Source organism: Lampris incognitus, chromosome 16, assembly GCF_029633865.1.
Source record: "Lampris incognitus isolate fLamInc1 chromosome 16, fLamInc1.hap2, whole genome shotgun sequence".
NCBI classification, from domain to species: domain Eukaryota; kingdom Metazoa; phylum Chordata; class Actinopteri; order Lampriformes; family Lampridae; genus Lampris; species Lampris incognitus.
The window spans coordinates 21,422,469-21,445,476 of record NC_079226.1 but is presented as its reverse complement, the minus strand read 5'-3'; the positions used below and the strand labels follow the sequence as shown (position 1 = coordinate 21,445,476).

The following is a 23,008-nucleotide window of genomic DNA, read 5'->3' as shown; positions in this document are numbered from 1 at the left end:
TGTTGTGTTACATCGCTTTGGATAAAAGCGTCTGCTAAATGAAACTGCAAATTTATTTGAATGTTAATAATATACTGTATAAGTGTACATACAAGCCTTGTAGTGTGATGCTGTAGCATTAGTGATGATTGCACTTTTGTGTCCAACGTTGTAGAGGTTGTCGTCAGGTGAGGATGTTTCAGGTCGATGAGGAAGCGAGAAGTGCCCCACTAATACTGGTTATTTTCTTAGATTAAGGACAAAATGTCAAAGTAGGTTTAACCCCTCCCACTGTTAGTCCAGTTTAGGTTTAATTATTTTCAATAGTCATTTGGTAGCTCTAATTGCTCAATGAATTGATGAATCTATTATGGTCGTGTTTCATATAATATTAATTACTTAACATAAAATAATTGGGATGCACATGTAAACTCTGAATATATTGTCCTGCTTGCATTGGCATGAAATATTTTAGCAACTACGTTAATAGAGTAAGAGGTTAAATATTTTACTGCAGTCACAGATTTCCTAACTATGAACTTGAACTTTTGTTCCATACCATTAATTTGACAGTTACAACCACGATTTTTTTCACGCAAATCTCATTAATACAATAGTCTATTGTTGTGTGCTAATTTTTTAAGACACACATATCTTGTCTGACATGTATGTCTTAACTGTAGATTGTTTTCCAAGCTGGCACAGGGCTTGTTCAGTTGATGGCTCATCATGCACTGGTGCAGCAGGCAAAGTTCTATGCTACGACCTCGTGGCCATGCTGTTTCAGAGTGCCCATTACAGCATGGTGCAGATGGAGGCAGTACCACCAACTATGGCCTGCACATGCACTGTGCAAACTGGCATCGACTATGGACACAGGTAACTTTGTGCAACATTGTGTAAAACGCTATGACAATAACTGATGGTATCTTAAAGCAAGACATTACTACAATCATGACTGCTTGTTCGTATCATCTCAGGGGATCTGTGAAGTGCCCATTCAGGACTTGGTGGTGAAAAAACCAAAGCCATCTGCCAGGAACGTCGTCGTGTTTGGCTGAGGGAAAGCGACACCCCATGAATAAACTTTCACGTTGCCCCCCGGTGGTCGGGTCGAAACACACCAAACCCACACACTTTATAGTGAATGAGACGATGCTGAACTGTCGCTCTACTTTGGGTATTACTATTTATGTCAAGTCTTATTTTTCAGAAACAAATTAATATATACTTTCACGTTTTGAAAAGAAAACAGGCCATCTTAAATGTGGCAAATAAATCATAGAATACAAAGAAAACAGAACTCATGAGGGATAAAGACAAAATAATTCTACTTTTACATGTAAAAGACCATGAAAACGTATAACAGTCAAAGAGAATTTTACTTGGGTACGTAGACACCTGAGAGAATGGGTAAAAAAATAAAAACACAAACAATAGTTTACATATAACCTTATAAGTTCCTCCAGCATCCCTCGATAGACTCACCAAACAGATACAACGGGACTAAGCAGTTTAAAAGTAAGATTACATGTACATGTAAGTGACAGAATGAAAACATATGACAGTCAAAGAAATACAAGAATTACAATTACAAAAAAGTTAATAACCTTATCAAGTTCCTCTTTCATCACTCTACAGAATCTCCCGTACACGGTGGGACTAAGCAGCTAAAAAGAAGTTATGAAAACATTAATGATTTACAATTTCTGATCACAGTATGTAAATTTCTACATATCCAGCCATAGTCCCAGCAAAAGGCATTTTCTTTCTTTCTTTCAGAAGTTGTGTTATTGATAGAAGCCTCTGTAAAATTTATTTCTTCTAAAAATGGGGTAATAGGGATGCCCTGGTGGCTCTCTTGGAAGAGCATGTACCATAAAAGGCTGAGTCCTTACTGCAGCAGCCTGGGTTCGAAACCGGCATGGGCCTTTTGCTGCATGTCATCCCATCTCTCTCTCTCTCTACTATTGCTATCAAATAAAGGTGAAAAATGCAAATAATAATAAAAAAAAGAAGAAAAAAAAGGAGGTAAGTTTCATGAAGCACCATGTGTTTGTGTCTTTGTAACTGGTATTGAGTTAGCAAGTGTTGCATCTATGGGTAAACGACCAATTTAAACAACAGGAAATTTAAAAAAAAAAGAAGAAAAAAGAAAGACATTTACTGTTGGAGAATTTGGGTTCACTTCTTGGAAAATCAGGAATTCACATCATCGCTGGCAGAGGACTTCACATGTTGTCTCGCATTAAGCCAATTTCTGACCGGAGTTTTTCATTTTCCTTTAAGAATTGTTGATAGTTTACTGATCAGATGTATAAGTAGTACATTGACAAAAGAGAAAAATTCTTTCAATGATTAAGTAAAAACTGTTTACCTCTTGAAGTTTTGTGTTCTCTTTTTTTAGCTTCACCACATACTCAATCCGCTGTTTGTGGTTTTTGTGGCCCACAAGTTTACCATTCTCCTCAGTCAAGTGATCAACTTGCTTGCGGAGAACATCAATCTCCTAGATAGTGCAGTGGAGGAATTACTGTTGAGGGGGGTACAGGAAGCCATCCTAATCTTTGTGGAATATGAAAAATGGCGTGTCCTCAGACAAACAATGATACAAGTTAGTTTTTAATATTTTTGGGCCCCAACCATACTTGCGACGATGCTACAAATCCAAATAATTCCAAGTATTAGTGTTTTAGTGCTTTAGTTAATGATGTTTAAAAACATCAGTCATCTGAAAACCTAAGTTATCACTGTACTTTTTTTTTGTCTGAGGTGTCCATTTTCAGTCTGGATGAAAGTCTAATTGCTTTTTAAGATTTTAAGGTCTCCCTTTATGAAACCTAAAACTAAATACTATGCCATCAGAATAGATGGTTGTCTTACCTGGAGTAGCTTCTCCTGTTCCAGTTCCTTCAAGCTCAGTTCTCTCAGCTCCAGACAACGGTTCCTCAGTTCAGTGGTCAACTCCTGAATGAAGTTCTGAGACTGGGCCAACATCAACTCCTGCGCCTGCAGTCTGATCAACAGCAACAGTGCAGATATTAAACGAAAATTAGAAGAGCTCCAACACATCACGCCATTCTGATGGATCACACTAACGTTCGCACAAGAAATGCATGATAAACTAAGTTGATTCAACCATTCAGAAACAGATACTAACTTTTTTTGAGCTTCTGAGAGCTTCTGCATTGCTGTGCTCTGTGGGGGGGAAAGAAAAGTTCAACAAATAATAGGTGTAGGATGCAAAGAGATTCTTATATGAACAGGAACAAATTGTTTCAGCGACTGACAAACCTCAGTCCTTTCTTCTTGCAGCTCTCTATTCATAGAATGTTTAATGTCCTCATTCAGCATCTCACTGCAGATGATGAACAACAGATATGAATTAATGTGTTTTTATTTGATTAATTGCATTTCTATTATATAATTCTATTTATTTATTTGCTTTATCAAGAACGACGACAGTCTAATGTTTACATTATGCAACTGGTGTTAGAAAGACTGGAGGAATGGACTTAACCAATTTGTGTTTCCTTGCTGTTTCAGATGGTTCTCTTTTGTATAGAACTGGTCTAGCAGAGCCTGGATTTCCCTTCGTACAATTTCCTTCTCATTCAACTGGGTCTGAAGACAGAAAAAACAGGACAGGTATTGAATGGCTTTGAGCCCTGATCATTATCATCTAACGCTTCTTCTGGCCCAGTGTTCAGAGTCCACACTTAAACACAAAGGTCCAATTAGAATACCAGCCGGAACACATAACGTCCTTTCCACCTGCTTAAGAATAAGCTAAATGTAAGTGCACAAGGTGGTATAGCAAGAGGACATATTCCTGAAGGAAAATGCTCAGTGATCATTAAAGAGGCATGATGACTGGGTGTAACTTTTAACAAGTTTGGCACTGTGGAGTACAAATTGTACTCCATATGCACTCCGTATGTACTCTGTAGTTTTCCACCTCTCTGTGTGTATGAAACTTCTCACTCACTGCAGACACACACACATGGCCACTAAATCCCACACACTGCGGACAACAAATGGTCACTAACACATGAGGGCCTCTCCAGCCTTGGGCAGTAAAGATAACAACAAGGGGTCACTAAAACATGAGGGCCACTCCAGCCTGGGGCAGTAAAAGAATAAATCTACAGACACTCACCAGTCACAGAACATGATTGATGTTTTCCTGCATTCCTTTGTAAGACAACACCTTGGTTAATGCAAGAAACATAGGGTATGACACGACGGACTGTGCTATAAAAACCCCTATCTCCAGTAAAGGGGCAGAGCATATCCTCACAGACTGACTTCTGTGATTATATGACTTTCCATCTGCAGATGCATTAAGGATTCTCTGTTTGCTCCAATATTTGTCCGATGATTATTCTTCCCAGAGGTTGCTAGGGCAAGAGCCCATTAAAAGGATAAGAAAATCCACAACAGCACCACATGCAAAAATACCTTAAGCCTTTGGATTTCCTCATTTTTAGCAGCCCTCTCAGCATTCAGCTCTGCAAGTAGAATCCCAGTGGTCATGGAGGAACGTCTGCTCTCAAGCTCCCTCTCCTGGCTCCCCAATACCTGTATCAGGTCTGTGTTGAAGTTTCTTGGGGTGCAAGGTGTCTTGAGAAGAAATATAACAAGATTAGCCCTTGTGGAGGCTCATGTTTAAGCTATAAGAACACATTTTTTTGATTAAAGGACAAACAAGTTTAATTACCCGAGGTAGTGACTTAGGTGACACAGATGCTTCTAGAAGGGAACTGGAGCTATCACTTCTGATACTTATTTCAATTGCTTCTTGTTGTTTCAGCTGGTACAAAAATAAAGTTTCACAAATGGATATTGGACTGAATTTTCTACTTCAGATTTTGGACTCAGTAAGTTTGCTCATTGTGCAGGTGAATAACAAAGTACCCTCTGCTCTAATTTCTGGATTTCAGACTCCTTCTGGGCCATTTGCTCCTGAGAGGCTTGGAGGAGACCGTTCTGTTCATCCAATACCTTGGTGAGTTTCTCTACCTCCTCAATGGTGTATGCTATCTCTTCCTGCAGCAATTCAACCTGGGGACAAACAGGAGTGTGATGTTAGGCTTTACAACACACACTTTGATGGACATGATCAATTCTAGCAGTATATAAATGCTGAACTGACAGACACGACCACAGACGTGCCCCAGTATGTGAAATCATTTACATACAGAACAGAGGCTGGAAAACTGTGGAAGAAAAAAAAATACACAATTGACCAACTTTGACTTCAAAACAAAACTAGTGTGTTGGATGATCAGTCTAACCTCTATTCGGTTGGATGCAACTTTTCTCTCTGTATCCTCCTTAAGCTCCTGAAGTTCTATCTGCATCTTGGAGTTTTGCTCCCTGATTTCCTCCTTTCCAGAGCAGGCAGCATCATACTTAGCCTGGTTTTTGATGTAAGACAAGAAATTATTATTAAGCATCATTTGGACTGACAATATAGGACCAGATCAAATACACTTGAATGTAAGTAAATAAGGCAGTTCTGCAAGACTAATTAGGAGTGAAAGAGGAGCAGGTTGGAGTTACTGTGATGTCCTTGACGTCTCTGGACAGAAGGGCAAGGTTCTCGTCTTTCTGGCTAAGTTCCCCACGGAGATCTCTAATTTGGTTAATCAGGTCTAGCACAACGTCCTGTCAAACAACACAAGGGATATTCAGGGCCGAGACATCACAACTGAACTAGAATAATAAAATTAGAAAAAAAAACACTGAAATTTACTTTGTCCTGTTCAATCTTCTGTTCCAAGTCATTAATGGTTTTATTCGCAGTCGTCAGATTTCGCTCGACATTTGCTTGACTCAAGGCCTTTCAAATAAGAGGATGGATTTAGCCATTGAGTTCAAATCATCATTGTGCAATTTACATTGGTCAATTTACAAAGACGTGCATCGCTCACCTGTTGTGCATTCTGTACTGTTAGATCAGACACTTGTTTTTTCAGCAGTGCATTCTGCTCAATGAACTCTACAAGTTCCCTGAAGAAAAATACAGAGCGACTATAGTTATTAGAATTCAAACACTTTTAAAACGGCTGTAGTCAGCTCATAAAAGACCAAGTACAGAGACAACATGTTGTGAAACTTACTTTGATGTATTTTCCTTGTTTTCTTGCAACTGGGAGGTCAACGTGCTTGTGTATTCTCTCTCAGTTTGAAGTGTGTTCCTCAGTACCTGAAATGAAATGAATGAAACCAAAAAGAAAAAAAAACAAACAGGGAGAGATGCATGAAGATGCATTGTCTGTCAGGAAAAAAAAAAGACATGTTGAGCTGATTTTCTCACTAACCGTGACTTCGGTCTGCAAGGCAGAAACTTCCTGCTGTCTGTCCTGCAGCTGCTGTCTGGCCTGGTCAGCTTCAAACTTGGCCTCTGCCTGCAGCTGGTCAAATGAATCCAGTAGACTCCCATGCTGTTCCAGAAGCTGCTCGCACTCCAGCCTGTAGTTATGATAGAGGACATGGCTGTCATTTGTATACTTGAGAGACAGGCTTTTGCTTTTTCCCCACCTAATTTATGGCATGTGTATTAAAATAATTAACTGAAGCATGTAAATACAAAAACAGATGTATGTCGACCTGAAATACCACACCACTTTAACTTGTACATACTGAATTTTGTCTAGCTTGAGCTGTGTGCTTATTAGGCTGCCAGACAGCTGGCTCTTCTCCCTCTGTTGCTCACTTTGGCCATTCTTCAATTCTTTCTTCACATCAGCCAGCTCCTTATCAGACGACTGCAGACACAGACGCAAGTCGTGGATCTCACTCCTCAGAACTAAGAAAGAGAAAGCATCAGCACCTTGGTACTGCCATTTCTATCGTTGGTCCATGAGGCTCCAGTTTCAAAATCATAAAAAAGCAGCTAGATTCTTAGTAGACAGCAGGCAGAGGGCCTTACCTTCACTTGTCTGCAGTTCCACATTTAGAGACTGTTGGATGTTGTCAATGGTGTCCTGCAGGTTGAGCTGCTCTCTTCTCCTGGTAGCTCGCTCGGCCGATAGTTGCTGCATTACATAAAAAATTAATAGACAAACACCACAATTAAAAAATACTATACCTGTTTTACACTTATATAGTTTATATTTTATATTGCATGAGAAGTACCATATTTCTCTGACCTCTTTCAGATTACAGAGGAAACGTAATTCAATGTATTCAGTAAAGAAAAAAAAGGTAATTCTAACTTTATAATCATTTGGTAACATCTCACCTCATCCTTGTGGTCAGCTTCTTGTGACATCACAGCTACTTGCTCTTCAAGTTTAGCAATTTGCTGCAAGAGTTTGTTGTTCTTCAGCTCCTCCTCTTCCAGCTGAGTCTGCACACGATTGGCATGCTCCTGGAAAGAGAAAGAAGGAAACAAGAGAGGATTCATTAGTTTATCCAAATCAACTGGTGGTGCTGACACTTAATGTCTTTTAGAAGAGACATTTGTAGGATAATCCTCAATGTTGCACCTGCATGTGTTTAAGCTCTTCAGTCAGGGCCTCACATGCTAACTCATTCATCAATGGAGGCGGCTTTTCAACCCAGACTTCATCCACTTGTCCGCCTCCGTCACTGAAGTGGTCTGGGCTGGAGAGGGGCACTATCCGAGATCGCAGGTTATAAGCCTTGGTTGGGGTGGTGAGAATCTGGGACAAAGAACATTATTGGTATCATATCAGCTACAAAATATTTTAAAAACTTACTGTTAAATAATAACATCCATCCATCCATTATCCAAACCGCTTATCCTGCTCAGGGTCGCAGGGATGCTGCAGCCTATCCCAGCAGCAGTTATTGGGCGGCAGGTGGGGAGACACCCTGGACAGACCACCAGTCCGTCACAGGGCACACACGCACGCGCACACACACACCCCTCGGGACAATTTATTACGGCCGATTCACCTGACTTACATGTCTTTGGACTGTGGGAGGAAACAGAAGCACCCAGAGGAAACCCACGCAGACACAGAGAGAACATGCAAACTCCACAGAGAACAACCCAGGACGACCCCCAAGGTTGGACTACCCCGGGGCTCGAATCCAGGACCTTCTTGCTGTGAGGCGACTGCGCTAACCACTGCGCCATCGTGCCACCCAAGTGTTAGGTTTTACAAGCAAATTCTATCCAAAGGACAGAGCTGTTAAGTGCTCATGACTTATGAGCATATTTTGAATACTGCAGGGAAATAAGTAGGCTACTTTAACTAAGCTGTTGATCAGCTAACAGCATTCCATTGCTGTAAAGTTTATGAGGGGATAGTGTCACCAATGCCGTTTTTCTAGACATAGCAAAAACCATGCATAACAGACAGGCAGCCATCAGCGGGTGGAGGCACATGTAAAAAAACACATCCACGCTGGATTCAAGCTCCCAATACTTAACAATAACATTGTAACAAAAATATATTCTTGTGAACCAAGTGTCACACATATTTAAAAAAGGGAGAGAAAAAAAGGGCCAAAGTAAAAGACAATTTAGAATCCAAATAAATGAGACTGGTCTATAGGCACTGTGCTGCTTTCTCTTTTTATAACCATCTCTGTTATGGGTCATCGGGCATAGTCTGGGCTTAATTGGACAGTTGGTTACAGTAAGCCAGGTATGTTGTACTTATAATTGAACTGAAGACCAAAAAAGGTTTTCTAGGCTGTAGTGCATTGTTTTTTTTTTTGTTTTTTGTCATGTACACCTTTTTAATACTTGAAATCACTTTCTAGAAATAAACCTTATGTTGGCATTTGCTGACTTTTTTTTTAAACACATTTCCCCCTTTTCCCTTTCATAATACAAATGTGCTGAAGTTATGCAGTTCAAAAAAAAAACTGCAATAAAACTGTAGGGTATTATGAAATGAGGTGTTATAACATTGGGTTGTTCCGAGACATCTGAGCAGGGAGTTTGAACCTGCCCTCACCTTGATTGTTTCAACATGAATTCTGTTCAGCTGAGAGACTTCCTGCTTTTTGTAAGCATTTGTGGCTTCCAGAATGTTTTCCAAATGCCTGTTGGATGTATCAAGGTATCTTTTCTCTGACTCCAACTCAGCCATCCGTTTCCTAGAACACAAAGTCCCATCCAAAAACCACATAAAATCTGCAGTACCCACTCTTTATAAACCTACAAAGTACATAAGTGAATCTAAAAGAGCATCTTTTACAAAGGTCTTACAAGAAAAACCAGTTATATCTAAACACCACTATTCCCAAAAGCTGTATGTTTTGAGATATACTGTTAAAGAGATCCATATCTGTAAACCTCTCTCTCTCCCAAATTGTATTTAACTATAATGAGGAAGAGGCATAAAAAAATATGTTTATTTATTAGCTTGCAAGAAAACCACTGACAAAGGTTTTTATACACACACACACAAATATATATATATAAAACTTTGTTAAAAGGTAGGGAAAGTGCTCAACAAATGAGGAGCAAAATAATCCAGTGATTCAAGTAAATTCTTTATGAGACAGTACAAGCCTGTTTCATGCCATAAGCAATAATCAGCTGTCAGTAAAGCTACTTGAGGAAAGGACATCTTTCTTTTCCTCGGACAGGCTTATGGCATGAAACAGGCTTGTACTGTCTCATAAAGAATTTACTTGACTAACTGGATTATTTTGCTCCTTATTTTTTGAGCACGTTCCCTACTGTTGAGTGTTTCTTTACAAAGTTTATATATATATTTTATATATATATATATATAGAGAGAGAGAGAGAGAGAGAGAGAGAGAGAGAGAGAGAGAGAGAGAGAGAGAGAGAGAGAGAGAGAGAGAGAGAGAGAGATTTGTGTATGTATAAAAACCTTAGTAAGTGGTATTCTTGCAAGCTAATACATTTATAACAAATATTTAATACTATGCACCTGTTTGAGCTTCACTTCTTCAAACAACAGTAGAAAAAGTTAATATCTGAAACTTGTATGAGCTCAGTTAGTTGGTGCTGTTGAGCTACATTCATAAGGTATAATTCTTTTTGGACATAAAATAAATAAGGTGAATATTGCTATACTATCAATAATAAAAAACAGATTGTGACATGTGGTGGCCAAAATGCTTGGCACTACTAAAAATCAGAGTACTAAGACTGTTCTGCAATATTACCTAGAGACAGCTTGGAGCTGTTCCATATCCAATGCTTTCAGCAAAGAGTGAGTTTGTTTGAACTTTTATGTCAAAATAGCCCTAATTTCACCTGACAGGCAGCAGTTATGGGCAAGAAAATATGACCATGTCCCACAAAAAAACACACTCTGAACACTGTATCCAGAGCTGAGCCCCTTTTTACTGTCACTGGTACAGCTCCAGGACCTGTCCCCTTATGAAATAAAGCCTTGGCTTACATCTCTCGCTTAAGGAAAGGCTTATTCACAACAACATACTGAACTGCTCAAGAGAGGAGGATTGTCCTCTATAAATTTGGTTTTCAAGCAGATTTCTCAAAGAAGAAACTCCTTACTTGGTGACCTCCTTATACTCCTCAAAGGCTTGAACGGTGGCTGTGAGCGCAGACTGTTTTTCGACCAGCTGAGCCTTTAGCTTCTCCATGGAAATGGCTGAGATGTTTTCAGCTGAATAGGTTGGCTGGGCTGTGGAACAACCTGACATTAATTACATGTGTGCAGACGTCATGCTCTGTTTGCTATAATGAATCTTTGCTCAGTTTCTCCAGTGACAAAAGTTCCTGTCCTTACCCGCCATTGGCCTCTCTGTCTCCATAGCCCTCTGGAAGGCCTCTTCCAGCTCCGCAACATCTTTGCCTGCAGCCTCCTCAGCCAGCTTCCCCGTCTCCAGGGAACGGAGCTGACGGTTTTCTTCTCTCAGGCCGTAGTTCTCTGCTGCATACCAGGTCATTTTAGGGTGATGCTCAATCTGAAAGATCAGAAATGCATGGAATTAAAGGAAGAAAAAAACAACAACAGGTATATTTCAACATGAAAGAGTACAGACTTAATTACAGTGTGGAGAGTTGAGGAGAACTTCACATGACAAGAACATTCGCCAGTTGTTTTGGAAAAAATGCCTCTCACCAACAAGAGTATCTGATGTAACTGTTCCTTAGCCAATTAACTGCTAAGCATCCAGAGCTATTTTCATCTACTCTATCTTATATCTATACTTTAAACAGAAGAATTTAAATAAATAGCTACCATCACCAGATCAGAGTGTTGAAATAGTATCTCTACCAATATTTAAAGAATGTTTTGACTATGCTCTTAGAGGAGCGGAGACACCCGTTTCCTGGAGACAAGAAATCTCATTAATCCCTAAAACAGGTAAAGACAAGACCGAATTTAACTCTTATAGACCTATATCAGTATTAAACATGGATTATAGATATACATCAATACTAGCAACAACAACAAAAAAAAGAGGAAAATATTGTCCCAGATCAGACAGGCTTTGTGAAAAACTGGCAAACCCAGGACAATGTGCAGCGGGCTTTCCACCTCATTGACCATATGAGAAATAGTGACATGGAATCCATAGTTATTAGTCTTGATGCCAAAAAGGCTTTTGAATCGGTCAGTTGGGAATATTTATATTTGCTTCTTAAACACTTCAGTGTCAACTAGGTAATTGAATGTCTGAATTCTCTATACTGCCCCCCCACGGCCAGAATTAAAATTTCAGGGTCCGCAGTGGTGTAGCGGTCTAAGCATCGGCTTTGTGTCGATGCAGTTGCCCACTGGGGACTGGGGTTCGTGCCTCGGTCCCGTCAGATCCGACTATGGCCGGACTCGGTGAAGCAGCAATCATTGGCAACGCTGTCTTCAGGAGGGGGGCGGAGTCACCTTGTGTTCGTCACATGAATGCGTCTGTGTGTGTCGGAAAAAGCCGTGGTTCGGCCTGGAGTTGCCTTGTCACGGAAGTGGCAAGGCGTCTCCTTCGAGACTGCCGGCCGGAGAGATGCAGTTGTTGAACGCATGCAGTATGAGGGTGGGTGTTTGAATTAAAAATAGGGAGCGATTGGCCACTAAATAGGGAGAAAAGGGAAAAATCAGAAATGAAATAATAATAAAAAAAGACAGTATTTCACGAAAGGGGATGTTGTCAGGGTTGCCCCCTTAGTCCCACACTTTTTACAAGGATAAAGATATGACTGGGATATTGATTGGAAACACACAACATAAAATTTGTCTGTATGTGGACAATATTCTTATGACCCTCATTAACCCCAAAATAAGTCTGCCTAAATTACTGCTTCTACTTAAAGAATTTGGCTCATACTCTGACTACAAATAAAATTTACATAAAACTCTCACTTTGACCTTTAACCAGGGACCACATGAAAACATTTACAGAATGTGTAAATTTAAATTGGCAGGTAATATAATTAAATACCATGGAGTACAAATACCAAAAGATTTAACTACCATTTATGGCCACAATTATACTCCCATAACAGCAGACATCAATGCAGACCTAAGTCGCTGGTCATTATTACTGACAAATATGTACAACTGCATAGACATTACTAAGATTAATATGCTACCCAGGTTCCTGTTCCTCTTTCAGTCACTGCCAGTTGACATACCTCCCAAGCAATTTGATGAATGGAATAGGATGATGTCAAAATTTATTTGGGGAAAACAAAAACCACAGATCAGATTTCAGACATTGCAGCTGCCTAAAGATAAAGGCAGAATGGCATTTTCCTGCCTGGAAGATTATTACAGAGCAGCACAGCTGCACTTTCTGTTCTTTTGGTGTGATCCGGAGCATGATGCAAAATGGAAGGACTTAAGAACAAAATATCATAAGTGTACCTCTCCCATCTATTGGGAGACAAAACTCTCCAAAATTTTTTTTTTAGATAAGTCGACTAACTGGATTGCAACCACTCTAAACATTTGGCACAGAAAACACAAGAGACCTGAAATTTGGATAGATAGATAGATAGATGGATAGATAAATAAATAGATAGACAGATAAATAAATAAATGCATGAATATTACCCTAGGTAGCATGTGATACTGATTTCACACCAGCCGAATTGGACAGCAGATTTAAACATTGGACAGATTTGGGTATCACCTCATATTGCAAAATTTCCTCTAATACTGGATTAAATTCCTTTCAACGACTCACAGAAACGTATGATTTAGAGAAACGGGATTTCTTTAGATATCTTCAATTGAGACATTACATTGATTAAAAAAAAAAAAAACCATTGGAGAGGTGGGAATAAGCCTGATAAAGGTAATACTAACAGAAAACGGATTTCCAGGATTTATTCCACTTTACAACTAGCCAGGGGTCTCTCGACAATGTATGCTAAATCAAGTTGGGAGAAAGAAGCCAACATACAGTTAACTGAAGACAATTGGCTAAACATTTGTAGGACACAGTACACCCCCCCTTGCTCAGATCTGTGGAGGGAATTCACCTGGAAAAAAACTTTGCTTTTTCATCCATTATACAAACCGCTTATCCTGTTCTGAGGGTCGCGGGGATGCTGGAGCCTGTCCCCGCAGTCATTGAGCGGCAGGTGGGGAGACATCCTGGACAGGCCGCCAGGCCATCACAGGGCCCGCCCACACCCACACACACACACACACCTAGGGACAATTCAGTACGACCGATTCACCTGACCTACATGTCTTTGGACTGTGGGAGGAAACCGGAGCACCTGGACAAAACCCACGCAGATACGGGGAGAACATGCAAACTCCACACAGAGGACAACCCCCAAGGTTGGACTACCCCAGGGCTCGAACCCAGGACCTTCTTGCTGTGAGGCAACTGCGCTAACCACTGCACCACTGTGCCATCCCCAAGTGTGAGCTTTTACAAGCAAGGTTTTTCATAACTCCAAAAATCAAAAGCTTCCAGCCCAACAATCCAGAACATGGACAGCGTTGGAGAAGGTGTGGTAATATGTCTGCTGGCCATTTTTACATATTTTGGGAGTACCCTTGTAGCTGTCTCAGAAATAGTTATATTGAGTTCATTCAGCCATTAAAAAAAAACAAACAAAAAAAACCGATTAAAATGTAATAAATAAGTGGTTAAAAGGGGTAACACTGATAAAAATGTATGTGAAATATAACACGGTAAAAAATGTTTAGTTAAAAAAATGTGCCCTTTATGCAAGGTTTATTTGACGTTAGAGTGTAATGGGTCACATGACCAGAGTTTCGTTAAGAGCATAGCCGTTGCATTATGGGTTGGAACCAACTTAGATGCAGAGGAAAGGCATCTCCGTATACAGCCCCCTGAATAACTTTATTCTACACGTGGTTCAAGAGGTGCACACGGTAATTGTGCTTCCTGTGTCTTATATTTGTGTATAATGTTTGTTGATGTGGCTTTACATGGACAGTGTGATGTGTTTTCAGCAATTTTACTTGATTTCATTGCGTTTCTGTTGCGCTAACATTTGGGCCTGTTGATCAATGGACACTAGCTTGAGAGACTTTAAACGGAATGAGAGATGTATATTTCAAACTTTATGTCTTTTATTTTCTTGTAGTTTTCACGGCGTCTGCTGACGATAGAGAGAGCGATATAAAATAAATCTTCAAAAGACATCTGTATGATGCGTGGCCATTATTTCATTGGACCAGTGTAGCTACATTACCCCAATATTTCCTCTTACTGGGTAGATGTAGTAACAGCTATCAGATTAATCATCTTACAGCTTGATCTCAGTTTCAGTGTTACATACTTCGGAAACCTACTAAATGGGCTGAATAAACAAGACAGACAGAATATTAAGAAGTAGCAAGAAAGCACAAACCAGGAAATGGCTGAGCAATGAGTGTCCGTCAATCTCAGACTGGATAGAAATAGTTAAAGAAATTCATAACATGAAAGATTAACATTCTCCCTGAGACATGATACTGACAATGGTAACAGATATTGGAAGAATTGGAGATGTTACTTGGATCTGAGGTGATCTCATTATGGTATGTTTGCTCTGTGTGGAGAACACTGTACTTTTCTATGCTGGGGCTTTTAAAGCCGACCTTGTGAATGTATGGATGAACACTACCCCTTTGGGAGTATCCTGTTTTATTATGGATCAAAATTATGGATCAAAGTGGTGAATTGTGGGTACCTCAAAGGACAGCTATGGACGCGAAGGACCTCCAAACCCAATCTGCTAGCCCAATCTGTTTTGAGTGATGTCTGGCATTTCACAGTGCCGTAGATCAGTGTTTCCCAACCCAGTCCTCAAGGAACACCTATCCTGCAGATTTTCTTTGCAACCCTGAATCGATACCTGTTTGTAGTTATTCAACCAATCAGCAATGAATTATGTCAGCTGTTGCACACCTTGCATAATTAAGTGCTGTGAGATGATTGGTTGAGTAAGTACAAGCAGGGCTAACTATGCAGGGTTACAATGAAAATCTGCAGAATAGGTGTTCCTTGAGGATTGGGTTGGGAAATGCTGCCGTAGATGACCCTATCTTTTGTGCCTGTTTTGTGTATGTATTCTGTGACGTTTTTGTATTCTTTGTCAAAATAATTAAAAAAATTAAAAAAAGAAATAGTATCTTAGCTTATACCTGATCTTTAAGGATCTTTATTTCCTCCTTGAGTTTGTCAATTAGTGCTTGACTTTCGTTGTCTGACAGTGAACACTGTCCGCTATTCAACTTCTTCTCCAAGCGCAAGATGTGGTCCTCCCGAAACTTGATAATCATGCGGCTGGAATGGATGAACTTCTCCTTCTGAGCCCAAGCCTCCTCCAGCTGAGCCACCTTCTGGAGGAGCATCTGAAATTGTAGTCATCTGTTAGTATTCTTGCATGAAAATGACATCTCGACTGGAATGTTTAAAAAAAACGGGCTATGAGCCAAAAGATTTCCCCAATACCTTCTTCTCATCCTCACGCTTCTTCCATAGATGAACAGCTGCTATGAACTTAGCCTTGTATGAGATGCCAGCCTGGAATTCCGTGGATGAACCTTGTGTACAAAGTTAATTTGCACTTAGTTTGATTAAACAAACTTCTTCTTTTGACTTGTTCCCTGTTTTTCAGGGGTTGCCACAGCGGATTTTATAGTTCCCATCAGTACCATGTGAGGGCACAGCACCAATGGCAGCCGTTGTTAATCCAGGCCTCTACCGATCCAGTATGGTCTTGTCAATCCAAATATTGATTTGGCAAAATTTTATGTCAGATGCCTTTCCTGACACATCCACTAACCCTATGGATGGGGGCACAGGTAAAGGGTTGGATGCCATCCCAGTATTCATAGACCTGTGCCCATGCCTGCTGCATTAGTTTGATTAAACAAACTGATTTTACAATATACTTCGGGGATTAAAGGTTTAAATCCAATGCGCATCAAAATCATATTCAATAAGCAATATTTCAGAAAATACAGATCAACTAATCCTAAAATGTAATTTATTTTCTGAATAAAAAGGTCCAAAGAAAGCGAATAACTTTAATTATACCCTTTAAATGGGTTTTACTTCAAGGTCAGTGACCATTTGGAAAGATTACAGCTTTTCAAAATTGTCCATCATTTGGAACAAATCAGTGACTTGTTATTCCGAAAGTACTGCAAAAAAAAAAAAACTAACCAAATTAGTTGAACATAAACAGTTCTTCACCAAAGCCTGAATCCCAGGAACTAAAAATCAAACAGTGATGTCATCAAGAGCCACTTGCTGGAGTTCTCAAATTGACATTACTAAGCAGCGGCAATATCCCACCCCAGCACCCCTTTGGGTCCCTTATTTCACCGTAGTGCCCCTTTTCCCTTATTGGGATCCATATCCCACTCCGATTCTTACAACATTATGCCACTGTGCTGTTCCTGAGAAACAGTATCTCTCCATCTTTTGTTTTTATACAAATAGTGTAAACCTATTTCTAGGGAACTGCAATTGCAGTTATTATTTGTTAACAAGAGACTCAATTTATAGGCTTATGAAATGGGTAGCCGACTACTAAATCAAAATAAGCTTTTAATTACTGGTGCGAGAATCTTGCAAGAATCGTTCAGTAAACAGCTATCAACAGTTCGCAAAGCCAGTTAAGGAAAAGATCCCTAAGCCTTAAGTCTCAGTTCTGCTGTTATCATCACTTGATGAGAATTGTTCACATCCTTTGATTTTGGGTAACTTATTATTTCTTTTCAGAGAAAAAAAAAGTTTATGTGAACATGGTAAAACTGTTCCTACCAGTGTGGAGCTGGGGTCTTCCTGGTACCACATCCCTCCCATTGTCCATCACATGTGCCTGAGAGGAGAGCGCATGTGCAAGCTGCTCTTTCAGCTTCTTCACCTCAGCCTGCAACTGCCTCACATTTCCATGTGTGTCCTCATTGATCATAGCCTGGTAAAGCAGAGTAATTACTTGGAGGGGTGGTCTGATGAAGAGAACGAGATTACCTGGACACTGTTCAGTCCAATCCAATTCTATATGGAGTACATGTTCTATCAGTGTACAGTGACAGGTACCTTATTCTTGATCAGCTTTGCTCTCTGGGCAAAATGCAACGTTGATAATGTTTCCCCAAAACATTTCAATCCAGGGTGCACATTGGCTATGATGTACGTCTTCGCATTTCCTCCAAGAGAGTCCTAAATGAAAAAAAAAAAATATAGTCCATGGGTTAAAATCTCAAAATAGAAACCCCTTTTCACATCAACAGCATGATATGGTCATGTGCAAATGTTTACCTCTTGCATTTTGCTGAATTTTTTATTTAAATTGAAGTATTTTTTTCCCCTAAAAGCTACGCAAAAAAGTGATAAGCAAAGAGATTAAAATTCTGAAATGGAGTGTCCATGTGGCTCAACCAGTTGTGTGTTGCATGTAAGCTCAGATCTGATCGCAACATCCTGAGTTTGAATTTGACTCAGTCAACTGAAGTCAATTTTATTTGTATAGCCCAATATCACAAATTTGCCTCAGGGGGCTTTACAGCAACAAAACATCATGTCCTTAGACCCTCGCATCAGATAAGGAACAACTCCCTAAAAAAATCCTTTAACAGGGAGAAAAAATAGGAAGAAACATCAGGGAGAGCAACAGAGGAGGGATCTCTCTCCCAAGACGGACAACATGAAATGACTGTTGTGTTTATACAATTTACAAAATGCAACACAAAAAGGGAATAACAGAATTATAAAATATATGAAGAATATGATGAGGAGGATGCCCAGCAGTGTACAGACACCACTGGAACAGCACAGGACCTGAGCCACGCGACCAACGTCACCATGTAGACAAAAAAAACAAAAAACAAAACAAAACACATTAGTCACACATCTGAGTGAGAGAAGGATATAACATTGAAACAGGATAGTAACATGGATTTATAAGAGATATAAAAAGAAAATGTGACGAGGGGGATGCCAAGCAGTGTCCAGGTGGCGACCACCATCACTATGGAGACCTGAGAGGACATACTGCACACACACACAAGCACAAGGGAGACTCACATCACACCACACACACACACACACACACAGAAGAGAAAGGGGAAGACATTCAGAGAGACAGAAAAGACATGCGAGAGAAAAGTTTGCAATAGTCAATAATCTATACGCTATAATCTCGTCAGCAGAACAGTGCTTGGTAAATTCATTGAGACAGAAACCGACCCGCCATGCAGTACAGGCTGTGAAGCACTCAACTTAAGGACAACTAATTGTAGGTTAAGGCAAAAAGACGAGTTTTAAGTTTGGATTTAAAAGACTCAACAGACTGATTGTCTGACGGCAGCAGGCAGATTATTCCACAAGAATGGGGCCTAGTAGGAAAAGGTCCTGCCACCAGCTGACTTCTTTTTAACGTTGGGTGCACACGGGAGCCCTGTATTTTGAGAGTGAAGAGCTTGAGGTTCCTCCTGGGGAACCTCGAGCTCCCCCAGGAGGAGCTGGAGGGCGTTGATGGGGAGAGGGACATCTGGAGTGCCCTACTTAGCTTGCTGCCACCGCGTCCCAACCCCGGAAAAGCGGCTGAAGATGAGATGAGAGCTTGAGGTGGAATGTATGGTTTAAGGAGATCAGACGGGTAAGATGGGGCAAGCCCATTTAGGATTTTATATGTCAGCAAAAGCACCTTGAATTCTGATCTAACATGGATAGGAAGCCAATGAAGGGAGGCAAGAATTGGTGTAATATGGTCAAATTTTCTCGTTTTAGTTAGGATTCTACCTGCAGTATTCTGAACCATCTGAGGACTTTTAGTACTAGCATGTGGCAGACCTGAAAACAGAACATTACAGTAATGAAGTCTGGATGAAACAAAGGCATGTATTAACAGTCTCTGTGTCAGCCATGAACGGGAAAGACCGAATTTTAGCTATATTACGTAAATGAAAAAAGGCAGTCTTGGTAATTTCTTTAATGTGCTTCTCAAAGGAAAGGCTGGGATCAAACGTAACACCAAGATTTTTGGCTGCCACACTTTGTGAAATCAGAGTTGTCGATTGTTATTGTTACTTGATCAAATTGGTGTCTGTGTCTAGCAGGGCCAAAGACCAGCATCAGAACCTTTGCTGCAAGTCCGTGCTGTCCATCTTGTGTTTCCTGTTTATCAAATAACGGCCACAAAATGCCAAAAATATATCTAAAAAAAAAAAAAAATCTGTCATGGAAATATGTGATGGTACTGTATCTTTTTCATTTGAGCTAAACTGCATTGCTGGCAATATTTGTTAATAACAATATTACTTGGGATTCAATGCAGTCAGAAAGGTCATTATTTTTGAGAAAATATGTTTATAGAGTCTCTGATACTTATTATTGGCATTGACTGAAATAAGATAGTCATAATATGTAGTTCTGTGAATGACAGTGAATCTATTTTGCAAGGTTTCAAAACAAATAAACAAAAAACATTACCACCCAATACTAAGTGAAAACATAAAATCGTCATGGTACCATTTCAGTCTGGTCTTCCACATTCACTTCCAAAGTAAAATAAAACAGAAATTCCATGTGAATAAAAAAAAAAGTCACTACAAAGTAAATGTGTAAAATAAACAGTTGCACATGACTGTCATATACTGTTGTTTAATGTACTGTGGGTAAATCTCTTCGGAAATAACTCTTGAATTTGGGCTATACAAATGAACTTGACTTGACTGTAACAGGGCAATTACCCTTAGCAAGAAGGTGAGTTTAGAATCCCTGTAGCAGATGTGTCGGTTCTTCCCATTGGACACATCCACCAGTGCCATGATCACCTGACCAAGGCACATGAGGGAGCGGTTGATACTACTGGCCTCCTGTGGAGAAGATAGAAAACAGATGGTAACGACAACAAAAATCACCAGTGTCGTAACTTAGCATGGACCCCTTTCTAGAATGAAGTCTCACCTTGAGTCTGGAGCCTTCTGTGTGTGTGTCTCTCTGTCTCTCAGACCCTGCCAAGTCCACCAGATTCAGTTGAGACACTCGAATATTCACTACATCATTTATCGACTCCTTGGACTCCAGAGCCATGGTGAATACAGCATGTGACCTTGAGGATTCCCGGTTCATGGATGTTGATGCCACTCTTCGATTCCGCCAACCCATAGACAGAACCTAAGAGGGAGAGGGGATACAATGTCTTGTGTGTTGACAGGTATGACTATGAACATTCAATGACTTTCAACACAACATTCAGTGAATTCCTACCTGGTAAGCTTCGGCTGCTGAGGTGACAAATTTCTCCACTGCTCCTTCAACAAACACACCCTTCTTTATGTTTTCCCTGAGGAACAGGCTAGCTGAGGCACTGTCCAGGAGGTCATAGATCTGCTCATTGTAGATCTCAATGAAGGAACATTTGCAAAGGAAGCTCTTGGATTTCCCAGACTTTTTGGGGAAGAAAAAAAAAGTAACCAAAAGGTTATTTCCAATACGCCCCCCCCCCCATTTCTCCCCGATTGTATCTGGCCACTTACCCCATGCCTGGTCGCTGCTCCACCCCCCACCCACCCCTCTCTGCCAATCCGGGGAGAGCTGCAGACTACCACATGCCTCCTCCGATACACATGGAGTTGCCAGCCACTTCTTTTCACCTGACAGTAAGGCGTTTCGCCAGGGGGATGTAGCGTGTGGGAGGATCACGCCATTCCCCTCAGTTCCCCCTCCCCCCAAACAGGTGCCCCAACCGACCAGTGGAGGTGCTAGTGCAGCGACCAGGACACATACCCACATCCGGCTTCCCACCTGCTGACACAGCCAATTGTATCTGTAGGGACGCCTGACCAAGCCGGAGGTAACATGGGGATTCAAACCAGAGATCCCCATGTTGGTAGGCAACGGAATAGACCGCCACGCCACCCAGACGCCTATATTGGAAACATTCGTTACATGCTAATGTTGGCTTTGAACTATGGAGATTAAAATATCTAAGCTTTCCGTTCACCTTTTCCACCTCTCTGTTGATGAGAAAAAAGAGGTACTCAAAACTACGAGGAATGACACCCCGCAATTCATCTGTGAAATTATCAAAGTCAGATGGGCCTGGAGGGAAAACACAACATCAGTTCAGTGATTCTATTACTTGACCTTTATTAGAGTTAGGTAGCAATAAGAATGGTTGACAAGCTCTCACCAAGCATGGTAAATGTTTTTCCTGAGCCCGTTTGTCCGCTGCAGAAGCAAAGAGAAGAGTCAGATACAAATAACGTATACCTTGTACATGACATAATAGGCAGAGTGGATGTAAGGAATAACTAAGCTTTACAGAGTTATTCAAATTATGTAAACATCACTCACTAGGCAAAGATAGTACCATTGTATCCATTCATACAAGACTCCACAATATTCTTGGCAACACAGGAGAATACGGAGTCCTGTTGGACAATGAGGTACAGTGAGATTCACAAGATACTTCTGACATTGCAGGCAGACAATCATTTAGTTGTATAGGCTATTCTACCTTGCCTGGGAATAAGTTAGTTGCTCCAGCAAGTTTATTACGATTTACTTATGAGCAAATATGTTGATACAATGCATGTGACCATATGACACCCACCTGAGATGTGTCAATGTCAGCGACATGATCGTAGGTGAAGGTCCTTGGTTCTGGCTTTGAGTGTAGACGAATGGTATTGGGTGAGGTGACTGTGAGACAGAAACCCTGATCTCTATCCGTGGTCAAGCCAGTGCCCTGGGTCAGAGGTCGTACTCGCACAAAAACTTTGATGGAATCACTGTCACCACTGTGACCAGAAAAAAAAGTAGAAATGCACACACTATATGTGTATATATATATATATATATATATATATATATATATATATATATGTGTGTGTGTGTGTGTGTGTGTGTGTGTCAGCAGACACTTATCCAAAGTGACTAAAATAAAGGAAATTTCGCTGACAGACGCCAAATGTCTACATGGAATGCAAATAATTGCTGGATACAACATATTTCAAGACAGTGATGTGTTTGGCTCTCTTTTCCGTTTATGAAAACCGAAGCTTTTAGGAATTTGTAGTGCGACTGCTACATAGGAAAACATCATGCTAACGACCACGTTACCTGGCGTCAACCAGCGTTGAATCCACAGATCCTGTCGACACACGCAGGAAAGAATCTTAGTTTACTTAAAATTAGTTCAACTAGCATCCGATAAACTGCTATGTGCCATACAAATCAACAACAATCCTGTTTGCAAGCGTCCAATACATCAACACTGGGCAAAGTAACCATCGTTGGCCTAGTATATTAGCTGATTCATAATTTAACTTAGCTGGTAGTCCATGTTACAAAATCAACTACCAAAGCTAACATTAAGAAGAACTGTTGTAGAATCTGAGTTACATTCATGGTTTCATTAAGAAAACCTTACCGAAAACTGGCGTTCGCAATGCAACTAATCTACCGCTAGAGCCCTAGCTAGATCAGCAAATGATAGACGTTATCACAACTTTGGCTGGCCACGCTTTTAAAAACATACCAGTGAATTAAGCAAAGGATATTATCATGTGAGCTACCTTTCCCGTTTGCGTACATGTTGACATAGAGATATTCAGTCAGCGAAGTTAGCTAGCCTCTCCGCGACATATCGATCGGGTCTAGCCTAGCTCGA

The 23,008-nt window shown here is 40.5% G+C and overlaps 1 protein-coding gene across 1 annotated transcript; it reads right to left on the bottom strand.

Annotated features, from left to right (window-relative positions):
- Nucleotides 1-1,239: 1,239 nt before the first annotated feature.
- Nucleotides 1,240-22,883, bottom strand: kif15 (kinesin family member 15; the record flags this gene model as incomplete). Its single annotated transcript, XM_056295534.1, has 36 exons — nt 1,240-1,952; nt 2,147-2,261; nt 2,357-2,488; nt 2,863-2,995; nt 3,140-3,177; nt 3,274-3,337; nt 3,500-3,603; nt 4,441-4,602; nt 4,700-4,792; nt 4,897-5,043; nt 5,277-5,399; nt 5,545-5,649; nt 5,738-5,824; nt 5,916-5,994; nt 6,105-6,190; nt 6,306-6,456; nt 6,628-6,793; nt 6,917-7,022; nt 7,229-7,357; nt 7,476-7,652; nt 8,922-9,063; nt 10,460-10,589; nt 10,695-10,872; nt 15,519-15,728; nt 15,829-15,920; nt 17,149-17,302; nt 17,428-17,550; nt 20,082-20,207; nt 20,299-20,508; nt 20,602-20,781; nt 21,338-21,435; nt 21,527-21,564; nt 21,691-21,767; nt 21,950-22,136; nt 22,459-22,489; nt 22,877-22,883. Coding segments are annotated over 35 exons (4,116 nt in total), but the record flags the coding sequence as incomplete, so codon positions are not given.
- Nucleotides 22,884-23,008: the final 125 nt, after the last annotated feature.